Source organism: Motacilla alba, chromosome 1 (assembly GCF_015832195.1).
Source record: "Motacilla alba alba isolate MOTALB_02 chromosome 1, Motacilla_alba_V1.0_pri, whole genome shotgun sequence".
In the NCBI taxonomy this organism is placed as follows: domain Eukaryota; kingdom Metazoa; phylum Chordata; class Aves; order Passeriformes; family Motacillidae; genus Motacilla; species Motacilla alba.
In genome coordinates, this window is record NC_052016.1 from 74523297 (window position 1) to 74540579 (window position 17283).

General features: G+C 39.6%; 1 protein-coding gene across 10 annotated transcripts in view; it reads right to left on the minus strand.

Annotated features, from left to right (window-relative positions):
• Positions 1-3627: 3627 nt before the first annotated feature.
• Positions 3628-17283, minus strand: part of KLF12 (Kruppel like factor 12) — a 230993-nt gene continuing 217337 nt past the window's right edge. For all 10 annotated transcript variants that reach the window (XM_038133346.1, XM_038133364.1, XM_038133292.1 and 7 more), the window contains one exon: positions 3628-8965. In XM_038133346.1, the coding sequence (XP_037989274.1) occupies positions 8784-8965 (182 nt within the window). In that variant the 3' untranslated portion in view covers positions 3628-8783. The remainder of the gene's footprint in view (positions 8966-17283) is intronic.

Here is a 17283-nt window from a genome sequence, read left to right on the forward strand (position 1 = left end):
TCATTAGGGGACTCCCTTTACATTATCATAGGGCAAAAATCACCTTTTTACAGTAAGAGGAAAAAAGCTCTGAGTATATTTACAATACATACACTATACATAAATACAAGAACAACACTTACATAATATTAATAAACTTATAACATAGGCGTCGCCTAAACACTACATAGTATATAAATGCAGAGGAAACTATTGGGAAATTAGATCTTCAGAAGTTTACTTTAAGTTTTGAAGAAAAGTAATTTTTGTATTTAAAAGCTTTTGAAAAGAAGGCAAAAGAAAGTCTAAAAAAACTAATATGTTTGCCTGCTAGCACTGGTATTTTTATTCCTTTTAAATGTAGGAGCTCTATTGACACTACTATCTCTATGGGGTTCCTGATAATGGCCCTCCCTTTCGCATCTTATCTAGGAAAAAGATTGAGGTGCTGTACACACTAATTCCTTTGCTGTGAAGCTTCAGTCCCAAATGAATCGCTTGGTAAACTACGGGATGTTTTTGTATTTTTACACAGGAGGATCAAATGAGCACTCATTGGTACATACAACAGTAATGACCTGATTAGAAAGAACAATTTGGGGCCAAATACAATCCCATCCTTAGGTTTTCATTCAAATAACACCATGGGGGAATTTGCTTCGTCCATAAGTAACTTGGCCAAGAATTATATTTTTCAGTATTTTTGTTTTTTCCTGAACACAGCTGAAAGAACTTTCTGATTTAATGGTATTTTTGACCCCACATGTTGATAGCAGTGTCCAAATCTCTCTTTCCCTTGATGTGTATGGAATACATGTGCCTGTGTGTGGGTTGAAGGTCTTAAGGCTGATGGTGCATGAAACTTGAGTAATTCATGACTATCTCTGTGTATACTCTACAAACGTGCAAATGGGAAATACAACTTTGTAAGGACAGACAGAAGGTCAAGAGAGCATATTGTGTAGGTGGTGTTCAGTGAAGAACTTACATTACCAAGGAAGCCATGTATAGGACAATCAGGAAAGAAATACACCATGCAGGTTTTTTTAACATGGAAATGTGGCAGTGAAAAAGTTTGAAACCAGAAATGACAACAACTCTGAATCGTGAAAAATATTAGTTCAGCCATGAAGATTTGGCTCAAGCTGTCTTTCCAAAGCTCTTTTATACCTAGAAAGGCAGGGAGAGGAGGAAAAGTAGTATCTGAACCTATTTATGTATTTCATGGTTGATGCTTATGACAATCCATCAAAGCCATCGCCTGTGGTCCCATATCAGACACTGAATTTATGTTTTTATATGCTCAGGTCACATGCTGAGCACAGAGCAAGGTTTAGTGAGCCAATGTGTGAACCACCTCTTCTTTTGCTTCTGAGAGCACCTTGGCTCACTGAAACTTCTGACTCCGAATTGGGAAAGATGTTGCAGTTCATTCATATGGACAATAGGATCTCAAGTAATTTTTTGTATTCTTATTTTTGTAATAGCTAAAATTCACATGCCCGGTTCTGTTTCTCTGGAGGACTGAAAAACTCTCTATTGAATAATGTAAAAGTTACCGCAAAGGTAATTATATCATAATTCAAAGTCAGTGAACAAGAGCTGCTATAGAATAATGCTTGCAAAGCAAAAAAAAAAAAAAAAAACCAAAAACAAAAACCAAAAAAACCCCCCAAAAAACCCCCAACAAAAAACCCCAACCAAACAAAAACCCCAAAAAGTAAAATCAAAACAAAACAGACTAAAAAACCAAACAAAAAAAAAAAAAAAGAAGAAAAAGAAGAACCCTTACTCAGAGTTTGCTTTTCAGAATGAAGGGGAAAAAACTTATCTAATTTTGGGATGGTGAAGACAAGGTGCCCTGTCCTACTGAAGAAGTAACACCTGCAGGGCTGGAATCAGCCAAACTTTCCAACGTGGCAGCTTTCTAAGGGTGCCCCCTCGCAGTGTTGTTGCTCCAGAACAAAGAACAGAACACTCCTCTCCAAGAAGGGCTCAGGTACTGGATAAGAAATTAGATTCCTTTGTCCTTCTGATGACACATTCCCTGGTGCTCTCCTGAAATCCCCAGCATGAGCTGAATTCTTTTATGTGCTTAATATCTACAGATACGCTCGGGACAACAGAATAAGTATTTGCATGTTCTGATGGGATTATTTTTGCCAGTGGTTAACTTTTAAATTTTTTATTGAATGAGCAACCTGTCACATAATTAACTCATGGTCATGAATACCTAATTGTTATGTGTGTCCACACACAATTTTTTTGGGGGGAGGGGGTTGTTTTCGGACCTGCACTTTCATCTGTGTATGAGCCTCTGCGAGACTCCAGCAGCAACCCACTGATGGCAGCAGAAGTCTAAACAAAATGCAGGATTTCTCAAATACAAAATTTTGCCTGGATAAATGACAGGTACAAATTCAGAGGATGGAAAGCAATCTTCCTTAGCAGAGGCATCAGGACAACCAGTTACATTTTGATTTCCAATAAATTAATTTTTAAAAATAGAAGAAGCATGAGGGCTGGCATTACACTGCTATTTTAAGAATCCATTAGCAGTAGTTAATATTTACAAAAAACCAGAGAAAAATAAGAGTGCAAGAGTCACAGCTGGCCATTTTCTGGTAAGATCAATTAGTCTACTGATGCAAATGTTTAGGCCACTCAATATAAAAATCTCCATACTTCATTTTAGGAATATCAACTTCTTGATTGCTATTCAAATAGTCTCTAGACAGACAGTCCCCAGTTTTTCACTCATTTTTCCCCAAAAGAAAGTGATCTATTTTGTCCACTCATGAAGCCAACCAAGATGATATTAAATACTATGAGCATTATGTGATGAAGAGAAAGGAGACACAAGGTGAACTCTTGCATTTCCAGAGTTCAATGCAGAGGATTTTTCAAGAGAATCCCTGTTCTTTCATATTCCTAAAAAAAAAGCTCCATTGGGCTTATTGCTGGTTTTGGATTACTTCACTAGAGAATGCCCTGAATACATGGGCATATCCAACATAAATTGGGAAGAAATTCCCTAAAACACTGCTCTGACAACAACTTCCAATCACACCTACTGAGAATCGGTACAGCTAAGAGTCATTTGTAAACTAAGATTTATTTTCTTCTTACAAATATATGACAGATGTTATCTGAGAAAATAACTAAAACCTCTAACACAGTATCTCAACATGTGAACATACAAATGGCACTTTGTGTTTGTTTCTGTGCTGCATTATTGTTCTCCAAGTAAAATTTCATTTTCACCTTACTGTTAACAGAATCCCATTAAGTTATTGCTGTGTAAAAGTATAGGAACATCCCATCAGTTCTAATTACAGGCACTTTCAGTTTCTGTTTCACCTCTAAAATAGATTTCAGGCTATCTTACTTAACTGTATGTGTATTCTAAATGTCAGAACTGTCCTGCTACAATGGATATTCTTGACATGTTACTGCACCTAGAAGACTAAACTCCCCTGGAATCAGCAAAAAGCAGCTGCCTATTTCAGCTCTACAACCTTTAATGAGGATGCACTGTAGTTGGGGAAATACAAGAAGAAATAAAATCATATGAGTGTTTGCCATTCCTGTATCTGCAGCTCATTGTAAAATGCCAGAAGGAAAAAAGAAATCACAAACCGACAAACCTTTCATATGGTTTTCATTTTGTTTAAGTGTTTTTTTCCTTTATTCAGTCAAAGACATTGAGCGTTGACTTATTTGACACGGAAGGACTCAGTATAACTTTGCTATATCACACACCATCTGCAAAACAGCAAAGAAGTGGCCGCTCCATTTTGCAGAGAAAACACACTCTGATAAAACAGAACAATTTACTTCTTGTGTTTTGTGTTTTAGCTTTGCAAGGCATTATCCTAACAGTGTTCTGATAAAAACTGAAGGTAAGGATTGTTTAAAAATCTATTTCATTTCAGCTATTTAACACCCCACGTAAAACTGTGAGTTTGAAAATACTTTTCCATTATCACATGTATTACAGAATATTTTAACTGTTACAAGTATAGTAAAATACTTTCAAGTTACTTTGATTTCTAAAGATGCAGTATCCTTACAGTTACAGTTTATGCCAAAACCTGATTTATTGTGGAGAATTTTAGCCTTTTGAATGTTCCAGTGGGCATGACTTCATAAGCATACACTACATAGCAACTGCTATGCTATAGCAAAACTGAAAATACAACAATTTCTTTGTGCAATTCTCCAGTCAGTATCACAGGCAAAGGCATAACACAATAACATGAGCTGGTTTCTTAAGTTAGTATTTTCTGTAACAGAGTGTTTACTTAAAATTCTGCTTTTCTGTTCTTTTTTTTTTTTTTCCCTAAATTTTAATTTTAAATAAACTTGTTTATTACCTGCACATGGGTAGAGACACTTGGAAATGCTGGGAATATGCATGATTGTAAGGATGAGCATGTGGGAACAGCGTGGATTTACTGAATGATCTTAAGACTTGACTGCTGTGGAAGACACAGTTTCACACAATGATCTTTCCAAACTCAAATTCAAACTAAAAAGTAAGTGGGATATTATTAGTCACACCTACTCTGATTTTGAGGTATCCACCTTCAATAAAGGAGAAAAATATTTTTTTTACATTAAACAGCATTTATTACCAGAATTTAAATTTACAAATGGCAACTAGAATACATTTTCAATGTGGCTAATGGGAAACAAGACTTATGATCACTGTTATTCTCATTATTAAAGGGGAGAAAGGCTGTCCAGCTATTTGTCCATGCTCTGCACTGCAAGTTTACCTGAACATCGACATCACTGATGTAATTTTCAACACTGTTAATTTTGCTATACATTACTCCAGCAAATAATCATATATACAAGTCAGTCTAAATCTATTTAATTAATTGTGTAAGCATGAGAGAGAATAAGGAATACTGCATCTTCGTCCCCAAGTAAAACTACTGTTGCAATGAGCCAATACAGTGCTGAATATAAGGGGTGCTCAAAAAATAATGACACAATTAAAATTTTTAAAAGTTTAGTATCAAAGCTGTCTGTTCATTACATTTTCCTAAAATGCTGGCTCCTGAGGTTTCCTGACAAATCCATTCGGAAGTTTTGAAAATACATGAAATCTGACACTTCATGGCATATTTCCCTTGCAAGCTGTAACATGCAATGTCATGGCATGGTGAATTGAAATCTCTTGTCTTTCTGAAGGAATGGGACTCTGTACGTTTGTGTATCCCAACTGCTCAATTGAGACGGTCCTAGTGGATCGTGTCAGGATGAGATCTGGTATTTCTGCATGCCACACAAATGTAAGCCTCTGCCACAGCCATGAAATGTCACAGACCTGTGGTTGCGTACCAGGATTTTTGAGGAAACTACCCCGGAGCAATTGCCCATGGTCTTTGCATGAGCACAGAAGCTTGGCAGGTCTGAACCACAGCCAATAAAGGCAAACATACACTGAGGATTTGGAGGACATCAGCTGCACATTCAAACACTCCCATCCTACTGAGTAACTTCTCTTAAAATACTTCTGAAGGAGACAAAACCCAAAAAACAACCTCACATGGAGTAACCGGGATCAAAGCCTGCAGGTGCTGGTATGAATGAGAACCTCATCAAGAACCATACTGTGTACTTGAAACCCAGTGGTGGACTGGTTGTGCAATTCATCTACAGGTAACAGCACCATGAGAAGCCTTTGCACATGTGCTGGAAAGGCTGAGGATGAACTTCCTGCCTGTGAAATAACAAAATGTAGCACACGCTCCTTTACCTTTTGGCTTCATTCTCCTACTGCTGCCACACTCTGTGCCTGTGACCCTCAGCATTACTGCTGCTTTAAGCCTCTATCACTTTGGGGTTCTTTGAATAAAACCAGACCCTCTTTCTGTTGCAGTGCTTCCAATTCATTGTTAACAGGCTACCAGCTGAAAAGCCAGGGATTCACACAGACCAGCCTCGGCCTTGGGAGATGAGCCTCTCCAGGGTCTGTTATACATATGCTCTTCCACAGGGCATTTTGAAGCTGAACACTAAAATTAAAAGCCTCTTCATTTCTCTTGTAGTTTCTCTGTCTTCACTGACAACGGGGGAGGCCTAAAGAGGAGCACTGATCTCTCCCAGCTGCACCCTGCAACTGATGTTTGAGAGTAACATCACATCCTCCTGTATGCTAACAGAATGCCCAGTAGGAGTTTCTGCTCAAGCAAACCTAATTTTCTATGAGAGGGAAAAAAAACACCCCTCAGATTCCAAAAGGAATTCTGTATACCATTGGTTCATCAACTGAATTACTGCTATTCAAATAATCACTTGAAAATATTCTTGGGCAAGAAAAGAATTTTATCAATGGAGTTCTACCTGACCTGACTTCTTTCCCTAAACGCCAACAATGACAGATGCATTTAAGGGGATGATATTGAAGTACACAAAAACCAGACCTCAGACATAATCCATGAAGCACCTCACATACAATACTCTGACAACCAGTTTTTTAAATCAACAGTAGCAATGCTGCTCGTAAAGACACAGTTCTGCTGACCTGCAATGCCTCGTGGTCTATCTAGAAGCCCTGCTCTGTCCCTGATTTGGAGATGGAGTCTAAAATGTCATCAAATTTGGTGGAAGTAGATCACCAACATGGTCAATGGGAATTGATAGAGGCATTTTTCCCACAACAGCTGTGAGTAATTTGTGTTGAGTTTCTCTGCTGATGACTGGGCAGTGGGAAGCCTGAGCTTTTTGTAAGTCCTTTCAGAGAACTGATAAACTATCCATACTGGAGAATATTAAGGATATTTAAAGACAATCAAACTCTGGATCTTGTGAATGCTGTTATAAAGTATAATCCCAGTCATATTAATCCTCAATTAAGTGTAATTGCTTTTGTATCTGTATGGGTACTCTGTGCTGTTTTTTCTTAAAGATTACCTTGACTCCAGAATCCCAACATTACTACATTTACTTCAGGAATCTGATATTAAATGAGATGGTCAAACATTTAAAAACAAACAAGTGGCATCACAAATTTAATCTGGAATTCCTGGAATTAAAATATTCATAATTAAATGTATTGCAAAAGACCTTTATGTTTATATCTTTCATCTCTAAGCTATGAAAATCTCAACACTTAGAAAATATTGCCAAGCCTCCCCTTCATCAAATTTAGCTGAATAGGCAGATCCTTGTGAGGAAAGAAAACAGAAAAACACTATTCTGTTTGTATGAATAACTGATGACGAAGAGTTTCTCTCTTTCCTACATAATTCAATTAATACAAATTGGCTTGCAATTACAGGGCTGTATGGGAATGATCAAGAATTTCCTTTTATTTAATCTGAAAAGGCCTGGATTGAAAATGCAAGCAGAGGCAGCCACTGGTACCCATACAGAGGTCCATTTATATCATACTAGACAGCTGGCAAAATCTTGTTATTCCCTAACTCCCAGGGAGAAATCTAATGTCTTGCAGAGCACAACTGTGTATTTCTCTGTCCTACTTACAGTTCATCCACTACCTCCTCAACAATCAACTCTTTCCTTTATCTTTCCTGCTTTTCAGACACAAGTATTATGTTAAAGGAAATAAAAGTACTTAATTGTGGCACCTAGCAGGTCAGTGAAACCAGCAAAAATATTAATTTAAATGCTTAAATCTTACATGCTGTTTCTGCATACCCCGCACATCTGTTGGTGTGGAGTAAATTATTGTCACAAGAGCCATTTTATTCATTATTGCTTTTTCTCTGCAAGAGATGCAGCCGTTTCTTCTCTGTTTTGTTTTGATTATACATTCAATTCCATCTCAGGAATGGCTATACCACTAACCTTGGTACCAGCAAGTACAAGATCTGACTATTTCCTTGGGTTCAAATAATGGTTGTGTGGAAGAGGATACCTGCATGAAAGAAAACAGCACACTGAGAATAGGGTAGTAGTTTTTAGGTGGGCTCTTTCTATACAAATCAGAAAATGGATCTAAATAATTCCATGGTAAAATACAGATACTTAATATGGTATTTCAGCAGAGATGCTGCTGCCCTTTGCTTATTTTACAGACTTCAACAACGACGACAACGAAAGAAAAGAAGGAAAAAACCATAAAAGAAAAAAGTTAAATGGCTGGTGTCCTCTGGGGCATAATGACAAGTTGTGGTATGATATTAAAATGCCACCATCATTATTGCAAAAGTCTGATCAAGCAAACCTCCAGCTCTGGCAGCGGGACCTCTCCAGCAGAATCTTCTTGCCTACTCACACGCAGCTTGTCTGTAGCACAGCTCCGGTGCAGTGCTGACACCGGCCGGATGGTATTGAAAACAAGGGAAAAGATGGCATAATACAGATCTAACGGTCTTGCTCTCATCATCATCATCATCATCATCATCACTATCATCATCATCATCATCAGTTCATGGTATCCATACTCCAACCAGCAGTGATTTTTCAGGAACAAAATGTCTGGCAGCTGAGAAAACATACAAGCTATAAACATTTTTTGTCAAAGGATGCAGCATGTAAAATAATGCCCATTCCTGTAGCATCTCGGCTGCTATTTCCCAGGTGATTGTGATGACACTTTCAGGGGGTAGCCATGCTGAGGGGCAGACAGAGTTAACTTCAGATGGCGAGGAGAAGAGTGGCACTTCTTTTCCTGCTTTTCTTGAATTTCTGTTATTATTTTTTGTTACAGACATCAGGGAAAGCCCTGCCTGTTAACACTGTAGAGGGGGATTCAGCCCTGCTGAATTCACTGTGGGTAGTTAAGAGACCCAGCTCTTAAACTCGGCTGGAACAGGTAGCATTTCTCAAACCAGCATGTGCCTGCGGCGGTGGAGCGCCAAGTGATCCGAGCGGGAGAAGCTGCGGTCACAGTCTGCACACTTGAATGGCTTCACTCCCGTGTGCTTGCGGTAATGCCTCGTCAGTTCATCGGATCGAGCAAACTTCCAGGTGCAGCCTTCCCAGGTACATTTGTAGGGTTTTTCTCCTGGGAGAAACAAAAGAAAGAGGGGAAGGGGGAAAAACAGGTTGTGACTTTCCCCTTGTTGCCATTAATCCCCACAATCCCCTCTGCACGCTTCCCATGAACATGCACTGCCTGGGGGTTGCTTTAGGCCAAATTACACAATTATGAGGTACTGGATCTGCTGAATATAAGGAAAAGAGCCTTGAGATTTATCATTCCTGTGGCATTCACATGACTAAGAAAATCAACAGGATTAAGGCAATAATATAGATCCTACCTTGCAGGGGTGATGCGAGTATTAGCATCAGGACAGAGGGCTGTGCAATTATTCTCATGATTACCATACAAGTTTGCAACCCTCATCCTGTCAGGCTCCACTTTCTCCCCAAATGACCAGATTACCTGATATTTCTGCAATTTACCATGGACTGACACAGACTTCCCATTAGTCTACTATGTTTATGAAGGTTTTTGATTATTTGTGTAAACAGCATTCTGAGACATTTCTTAGTAAGCTGGTAAAAATCAACTACAATTTCCCAATGAACATAAAAATTCAGTCTGCAAAACCTCCTCTTTATTTACTGCACTTACTTTCAGTAAAAATTATTTTGCATGTTACTAGGAATGGTGTACAATTTTTAAATGTACTTAGCCATGGGACTTGCACAACACTGTTCATAAATACCCATTTACTTTAGTGAGCTCAGACTTGGGCTAATGTAGATTTTTGGAAAATCCCACCATCTTGCTTTATATTTAAGGGTAAGAATGATATTGTATCATGTCAGAGGAGAAGATAATTACAGCCAAACTGGATTCTGTGCTTGCATAAAGCACAAACTGCTGAAAATCCCATTTCGGCCATGTTTTTAGGCAATACTTCTTTGTGACTTCTATCACTCACCTTCAGTGTCTATAGAAATGCTCTTGGCAGTTACCTTGATCCCACAGTTCAGCATAAACCAAAACTGATGAAAGGAAACTGTGTGAGGTCTGTATTTATCTTCCTTTTGTGTGTCTAAAATTTTACTTCCCCTTCTGAAACCAGCTAATCACAACCTGGACAACAAAAGGGCATCTCTGCAACAACTGATCTCTTTGTTAGGCACAATCATTCTTCAGTTATTTATTATCTCATATGAATCATGAGCAGCTTGAAAGGAAATATTTCAATTATATGAACCAGTGACGCAACACTTGCCTTTTCGTAGGCAGAACCTCCCTCCTTGTGTCTCTTCAAAAGTCAGTAAATGCTTTGCAGAGAGCCCTTGGTTTCAAAAGAAAATTCCCAAATAAGAGTATCATCACAGAGTTCAAACAGCCCTGAAAAATCCAGCTGAAATGGCCTCTGTAAGGAAACTGAGTGCTGCACAGACATCAGCATGACATGTCAGCGAGGTTGTCAGCAACATTTGAGCTCCTTGGGTTGGTACCTTCTGTGCACCATCTGGGCTGTGCTGCAGTTTTGATGTCAGATGGGGGTGGGAAACAGTTGCTGTGAGGAGAATCCAGCAATCAGGGCTCTGACCACAACCTGTAGTTGCACCAGCAGCAGCTCAGCCTAGATAATTTTGTACTCTCCAACCAAGCACAGAGCACCAAATAGTGTTCATTGCCACCAGGTGTCTACACTGTTGGGCATCTCAAATCCAGCAGCTCCTGTGAGCTGGACAGGCAGGCACAAGCTACATGGCAGATGGTGGGATGCACACTCTTGCCAAGGACACAGTCCTACAAAATGCGCTCAAATTTGCCACCAAACTGTCTTACATAGATATTCTTGCCACAAACAGTTGGTGCAGAGCACTGTACAAATATAGCAGCACACTCATCCAACTTGGCAGGTTGATTCCAAGGCTTCCATCACACTGCATCAATGTTTTCCAAGTTCAGAGCTTGTCCTGCCCATCCCTCAACACACTTAAACTCTCTTGTTCACCAGATACCACCTCAGTTGCTCATTTGGCCACAGACACTTTCAGACAACAAATATTTCTTAGGCTCTGGATTCTTACTTAGAAGCATCTGAAATTCTAGACATCTTCAGGGATGGAGACTCAACTACTTCATTGGACAACCAGGGTGATGTATTTTTTCCTAATATCCAATCTAAACCGACCTTGGTGCAACCTTGGTGTAACTTGAGGCCACATCCTTTTGTCCTATCACTTATTATTTGGAAGAAGAGACTGACTCACACCTTGCAACAACTTCCTTTCAGGTATTTGTAGAAAGCAAAAAGATTCCCCTGACCCCCTCTTTCACCACGCTAAGAAACCCCACTTCTCTCAGTCATTCCTCCTAAAACTTGCGCTCACACCCTTCACCAGCTCCACTGTTCTCCTCTGGACACTCCAGCAGCTCAATGTCCTTCTTTTAGTGAGGACAAAATTCAACACAGGATTCAAGGTGTGGCCTCACCAGTGTCAAGTGCAGGGGCACAATCACTGCCCTGGCCCTGCTGGACACACTCTTGCTGATACAGGCCAGGATGCCATTGGCCTTCTCAGCCACTGGGCACTCTGCTGGCTCGTGCTCAGCAGCTGTTGATCAGCATCCCCAGATCCTTTTATGCTGGGCAGCTTTCCAGCCTCTCTTCCCCCAGCCTGTAGTGCTGCCTGGGGATGTTGTGACCCAAGTGCAGGATCCAGCACTCAGTGTTGTTGACTCTCACACAACTGGCCTCAGCCCATTGATCCAGCCTGTCCAGATTCCTCAGCAGAGCTTTCCCACCCTCCAGCAGATCAACACTTCCCAACTTGGTGTCATCTGAAAACTTACTAAGGGTACGCTTGATCCCTTTGTCCAGATCACAAATAATGATATTAAAGATATCCATGAAATCCTTCCCCTTGGTATACAGAATTCTAGATCTTCCTTCCCTCAGCAGAAAACAGAGAACCCAAAGCAGAAAGGGATGGTTTGCACAAGAAATACCAGAAACAGTTTTTTTTAGTTCATCCATTAAAACAGTATCATTTCAGGTAAGAAATGAAAGTCAGGTGACAGAAGGATATGAGTGCAGATCACTCAGCTGGAGTTCCCACATGTTGCTTCCAGCATCCCTCCTCAGTGAGTCCTGCCTACCCAGCCCTCATGAAGTTATGTGAAAGAGACAGGACTGACAACATTCCTTGCAAGGTATTTACTCCACTGAAGGAGAATCACTCTCACAACTTCAACCTAAGAGGACCTCTCGTTGTTTTCAATTAAACATAGACATTTAGGGTAAGAAAGAAAAAAACTGCCAAAGTAATGTTAATGTGAAGACATTCACTCACATGCAGCTGAAAAAAGCCGCTGTAAAGACAACTGTGAAAGACAGGATTGTTCACTAAGGCTAATCAACATCTTACGCAAGTCTAATTTTTAGGGAAAGAATATACTACTGCTTTTCTCTTAAACAGCTACATAATCTGTGCATGCTCAAGTGCTAGAAAAAAAAATTCCTCCATATACTAACTCTTAACCTTTTGTTTGGTGTCATCCCAGGCATGAAGACTAACCACTGAGTTTGTCAAAACCAGAAGACCCAAGAGTTCAAAGGATGGAGAAAGGACCAGCAGGAGCAGGACTGCTAAAAGCTGAGAAGCTGGGGTCAGCTATCCCACACCAGCTTTGCCTGATGAGAGCTTAAGCACTCATGGCTGCAATCCTCAGTGCAACCAACAGAGAGGAGCTGGGCCTCAGCAGGGCAACCCAGAGAGCAGTGTGTGAGGAGGTGGACTAAACTGGAAGAACTTAATCGCAGCGCATATCTATCTATCTATCTATCTATCTATCTATCTATCTATCTATCTATCTATCTATCTATCTATCTATCTATCCATCTATCTACATTTCAAGACTGGATTGCAGTGGAGTTGAAATCAAACACTCAACCATTCTGACTCAGACACTTCTGTCTCCATGCGAGCACTTGAGTTTAAGTGTTTAAGAAACTCTTGGGCTTAAAGTGTGGGCACATTTTGACTCCTCATGCAACCAGATACTCAAATTCTCGTTCAGCTTTAAGGAGCAAATGCAGGCTGTGTGAGTTTTGCCTGGGGTGGTGGAAACACAGGAATGAAGAAGTCAAAACAGTAGACAGTTTTGGGAAATTGAAAGCAAGAAGAGCTGCAGAAAGAGACTAAAAACATGTGGCAATTAGGAAGAGGGGAAAAGAAAATCTGGAAGAAGATAAAATCCTGTTAGTTCAACATTGTGAATATGTGAAGTTTTAAAGAACCTACCAATTTAAAAATAGATGCCTGAAGCTGTGAACATTTGCTGACCCTCTAGTTTTGCATGTGCCTTTGCAAACGCTATTGTTTTGTCCTGAAATCTGACAAAAATATCTCAAAACAGAGAAATTCTGATACTATTCTGCAGCTTTCTCCTGCAATACATGGATAGTGAACAGTACACCACAACAGCCATTTATATAGATCAAGCATGACCCTGGAGCATGAAAAAGTATTTCTAGACAGTTCTCTGTAGAAAATTAGTATTTTCTATTATTTGGGGGAGTTAATTACAAAGTTTTGAAGGGATGAGTCAATGCTCCAAATGGGAATAGTAATTTTTCAATCTTCTATTAACACAACATCTACTTCTAAGAGCCCTCCAAAACCATGCCTTTTGTAGTCCAGATGCGACAAACCAAATTAGTTCAATTACTTTTACCATATTATTTTTCCTAACCTACCATGACTCCTCTCACTTAGGAACTTAGGAACATAGTTACAACTGCTGCTCATTAAATCCTTCAAAACTCTTCAAGTATTGAATTAATAATGCTGAATAATGACCACTGTTCAGCCACTTTAAAATTTTCCACCCTTTACACAGCCCAACATCTGTCTTCCCATATCTTTATTCATGTACCCTAACATCTGGAAGACCATTCACTCAGGGAAATAAATCTCTTGAACTTTTGCTTTATAACCTGATGACATTCACCTACTCCTTCATAAAAAAACTCTGTGTAGGTACCAGCCCAAGACATGCCATGTAATAAGACAACAGAACTAGGGTCTGTTTTGTGCCATGCAGAACTTCCCACGTGGGATGATCCTCAGCAGTTATCCTCTGCCCATCAACTTAGCTGGTATCAACAGTATTTGATGCCAGACCAGATGTTTCAAAGACAGACACCACAAAACCACCATGTAAATAGTTATGGGTTATTCTGCCAGCAGGGAAACTGTTCTGGAACTCCAGGGAACAGAGCTGGGCTTATATTCATTCCTTAGGCGAGGAACCTTATTTACTGCAACTGCAGATGTCCCATGTACTCCCTCTGCCCATTCGCAGTTCCTTTCATTTGTGTATTATTTAAGTTTCATTTATCCAGCAGTTTAGCAGGCTCTTGGCAACCATGAGGTAACACTGTCTACTACCATGACAGAAAATATCCCAGTGCTCAAGCTGTAAACAGTTCTTTTCCTCTGGCATCAACTCCCCTCTCTTTCTGGTATTACAGATAAGTGCCATGTCCCTTCTTATTTATGTCCTCTTCAGACACTCCTATCTATCAATTTTTTCTGCACATGGAATTGTCACCATGGCTCTTGAGTTATTATGTCACTTCTCTGCAGCTCCTTCCTGCAGTGGCACGCAGCATTTTGAAACATTGCTAACACTTTTATTCCAAATAAAGAGACAACGAGGAAATAAACATAGGGGACTGTTCAGGGGTAAAGGTTTAGCAATCTAGTCAGATTTTTTTCTATGTTAAGCATTCATCACCCTGTGAAGGACAAAGTTAGAAAGCATATGGAAACAAAACCTGATGTACAGGTTTGTGTAGTAATCCCAGACAGAGAGGATGGGGGCATGGAGAAGATGACCGCTTACCCCATTCACAAAATACAACGGGTTTTTAGTGAAATTTGCACAGTTTAATAGGTGGAACATGCCCAGTTCTGCTATATAATTATTTATGCCCCAAGTCTCTACTGTCATTATTTTGGAGAAGTATTCCCTACATAAAAACAGAGTAAGGTTATAAGGATTTAGTCCGAAACAAATAGGAAGAAAATAAATAAGCCAGCAAGCATCCCTCTGCCTATGTCTGATATGCTACATTTTCTAGTCAAAGTGAGCACATCTGCAGTTTTGCAGGGTTGAGGACATCTCCTGGTGATTCCTGGTTTGGTTTCTGCTACAGGATGTTATGCAATATATGTAATGTGTAGTATTTATGTCAGCTGTTTTCAGCTCCCATGTAAACACCAGAATTGTTCTGAAGCATACAGGACAGTCCTAAGTGCACCCATACTGACAGGACGCTAGGAGAAGAAATCATACATTGAAAACCACAAATGATGGCTAATTAGATTTTGCATTTCTACTAAAAATAAGAAATTTCAGTCAGAAAAGAATCTTTTAACAGCAAAAACACTCTCTGATAATAAACATCCTCAGGCACTCCCAGAGGAAGAGGGGAGCTTAGCTTTCAGACAAGGGGAAAGGGAAAAATGACAATTCTTACATTTTATGTGATATTTTTATTAGTATAATTTTTTAATGAAAAAATAGAGCACTTATCAAGCACTTTACAACTTTCAAGTGCCTTATAAAGATTTTTAGAAAATGTAATCCCTCATAAAAGTCTCTTCACAGTAGTACTGTGTAACAAATATCAAGTCCATTCTGCAGGTAGGAAAACCAAACCAGCGAGCATCAGCCTTCCCAAAACTGCCAAGAGTGAACAGCAAGGCTATGACTTACACATTAGGGAACACCTTACTTTCTGTTATGAAAGTGCTAGAACTTAGCTTAAACCCTTTAAAAGTTTGAAATATTTTCAATCATTTTGATGCAAAAATCTAATTCAATTATTTACTTAATGCAGTTACTAATACACTCTCTCTTTGGTGAACATAGGAAATTTGATTTTTATGTTTCAGTATTGTCAAAATATGCAAATAAAATATCTTTCCAGGAAGAGATTAGTTTCGTATCAGTTGAGCAAGTCTGGCAAAACAATTTCTACGAGCAGAACAGGAACATACTGTGCTGCCTGGGACACGTCTTGAAGTTCAGGTTTTTATTTCTTGCTCTCAGTCTGACTTAGGCAAAGGACAGGGACATGGTTTCTTCACGTGGAAACCAGGAACAAAACAATTTCTTCAGTTCAAATATACAGTGACAACCTCCACTCTAGAAGAAGAGACAGAACTTCATTACACTTTGGCAGCCCTTGAACTCATTGTTTACAAACTCCACTCGTGATAATTCAGGTGGGAGTCCTTTTCTCACATCAAAACACATGAAAACATTTTCATTTCACTGCACTGATGAGCTCTGGTTCTGTTTGCCATCCTGGCCCTTCTTCTCACCCCCCTATAAGACCAGTCCCTAGTTTGGGAACCCTACTTCTTTCCTTCCACTCCTGTTGTCCCACATGCCACTCTAGGTATACAGCTGCCCCAGTCTGATGCTATTTAAATACAAATCCCAGCAAAAAAGCCTTTGGGACTAAGATCACAAAATTTAATTGGCTGTAATTTAAGAAGGCAAACCCATTGTATCAGTCTCTGGTCTGTTCTGTAACCACATGCACAGAAAAATGAGAAAGAGGGGGAATCCAAGCAAATTCCATATTTTCTCTCTCTGGGACTTCTGCAGAGATTTCGCCCCAGAATGGGCCCTACTAAGCACTATGTGACATATGAATGAAGTAATGCTTGGGGACAAGGATTAGTTACATACATTGTCACAGGTGCTGTTGATGCAGTATGATAAAATTTAACTCCAGTAAAAATAGAAAAAGTAAAACATTTGGAAATGTAAAAGGCCTCTTCCTGTGCATCTGAATCCAGGAGCCAGACCAAATCCCAACAGCTCATGAAAAGCATTGTTTTATTAACTTTCCTGAAATTTGTTTTCTGTATGACATGGTGTGTCTATGTAAGTTTTTAAGTATATGTTAAGTGCATATACATATACACTTAACATATATCTATTATAGATATATCTGTAGTGAAAGATGACATGAAGTTTTCTTCTTCACAACAGCCAGAGCAAATACATGGGACTATTGAATTTCCAGTGCTGTGGGAAAAAACTGAAGTTTTGCTTCTTATAGCAGCCTTCAGTCACTAAAGTATTTGGGAAAGGTGATGCAATAGATCCATGCTTCCATCAGCAGCCAAGTGTATGGAGCCAGCAGATCCGCACATTTACTCTCCTTAACTGGAGTGCTGCAGGCTTGGGCTTTAGTCTGGCCTTCCCCAAATAAAACAACTTTCCTTCACTGTGGTCTACAACTGCAAGGGAGACACCAAACCAGTCCCACTTCCCTACCCATCCACCTTCAATGCTGGTACTGTCCCTCCTCCCGGCATTGT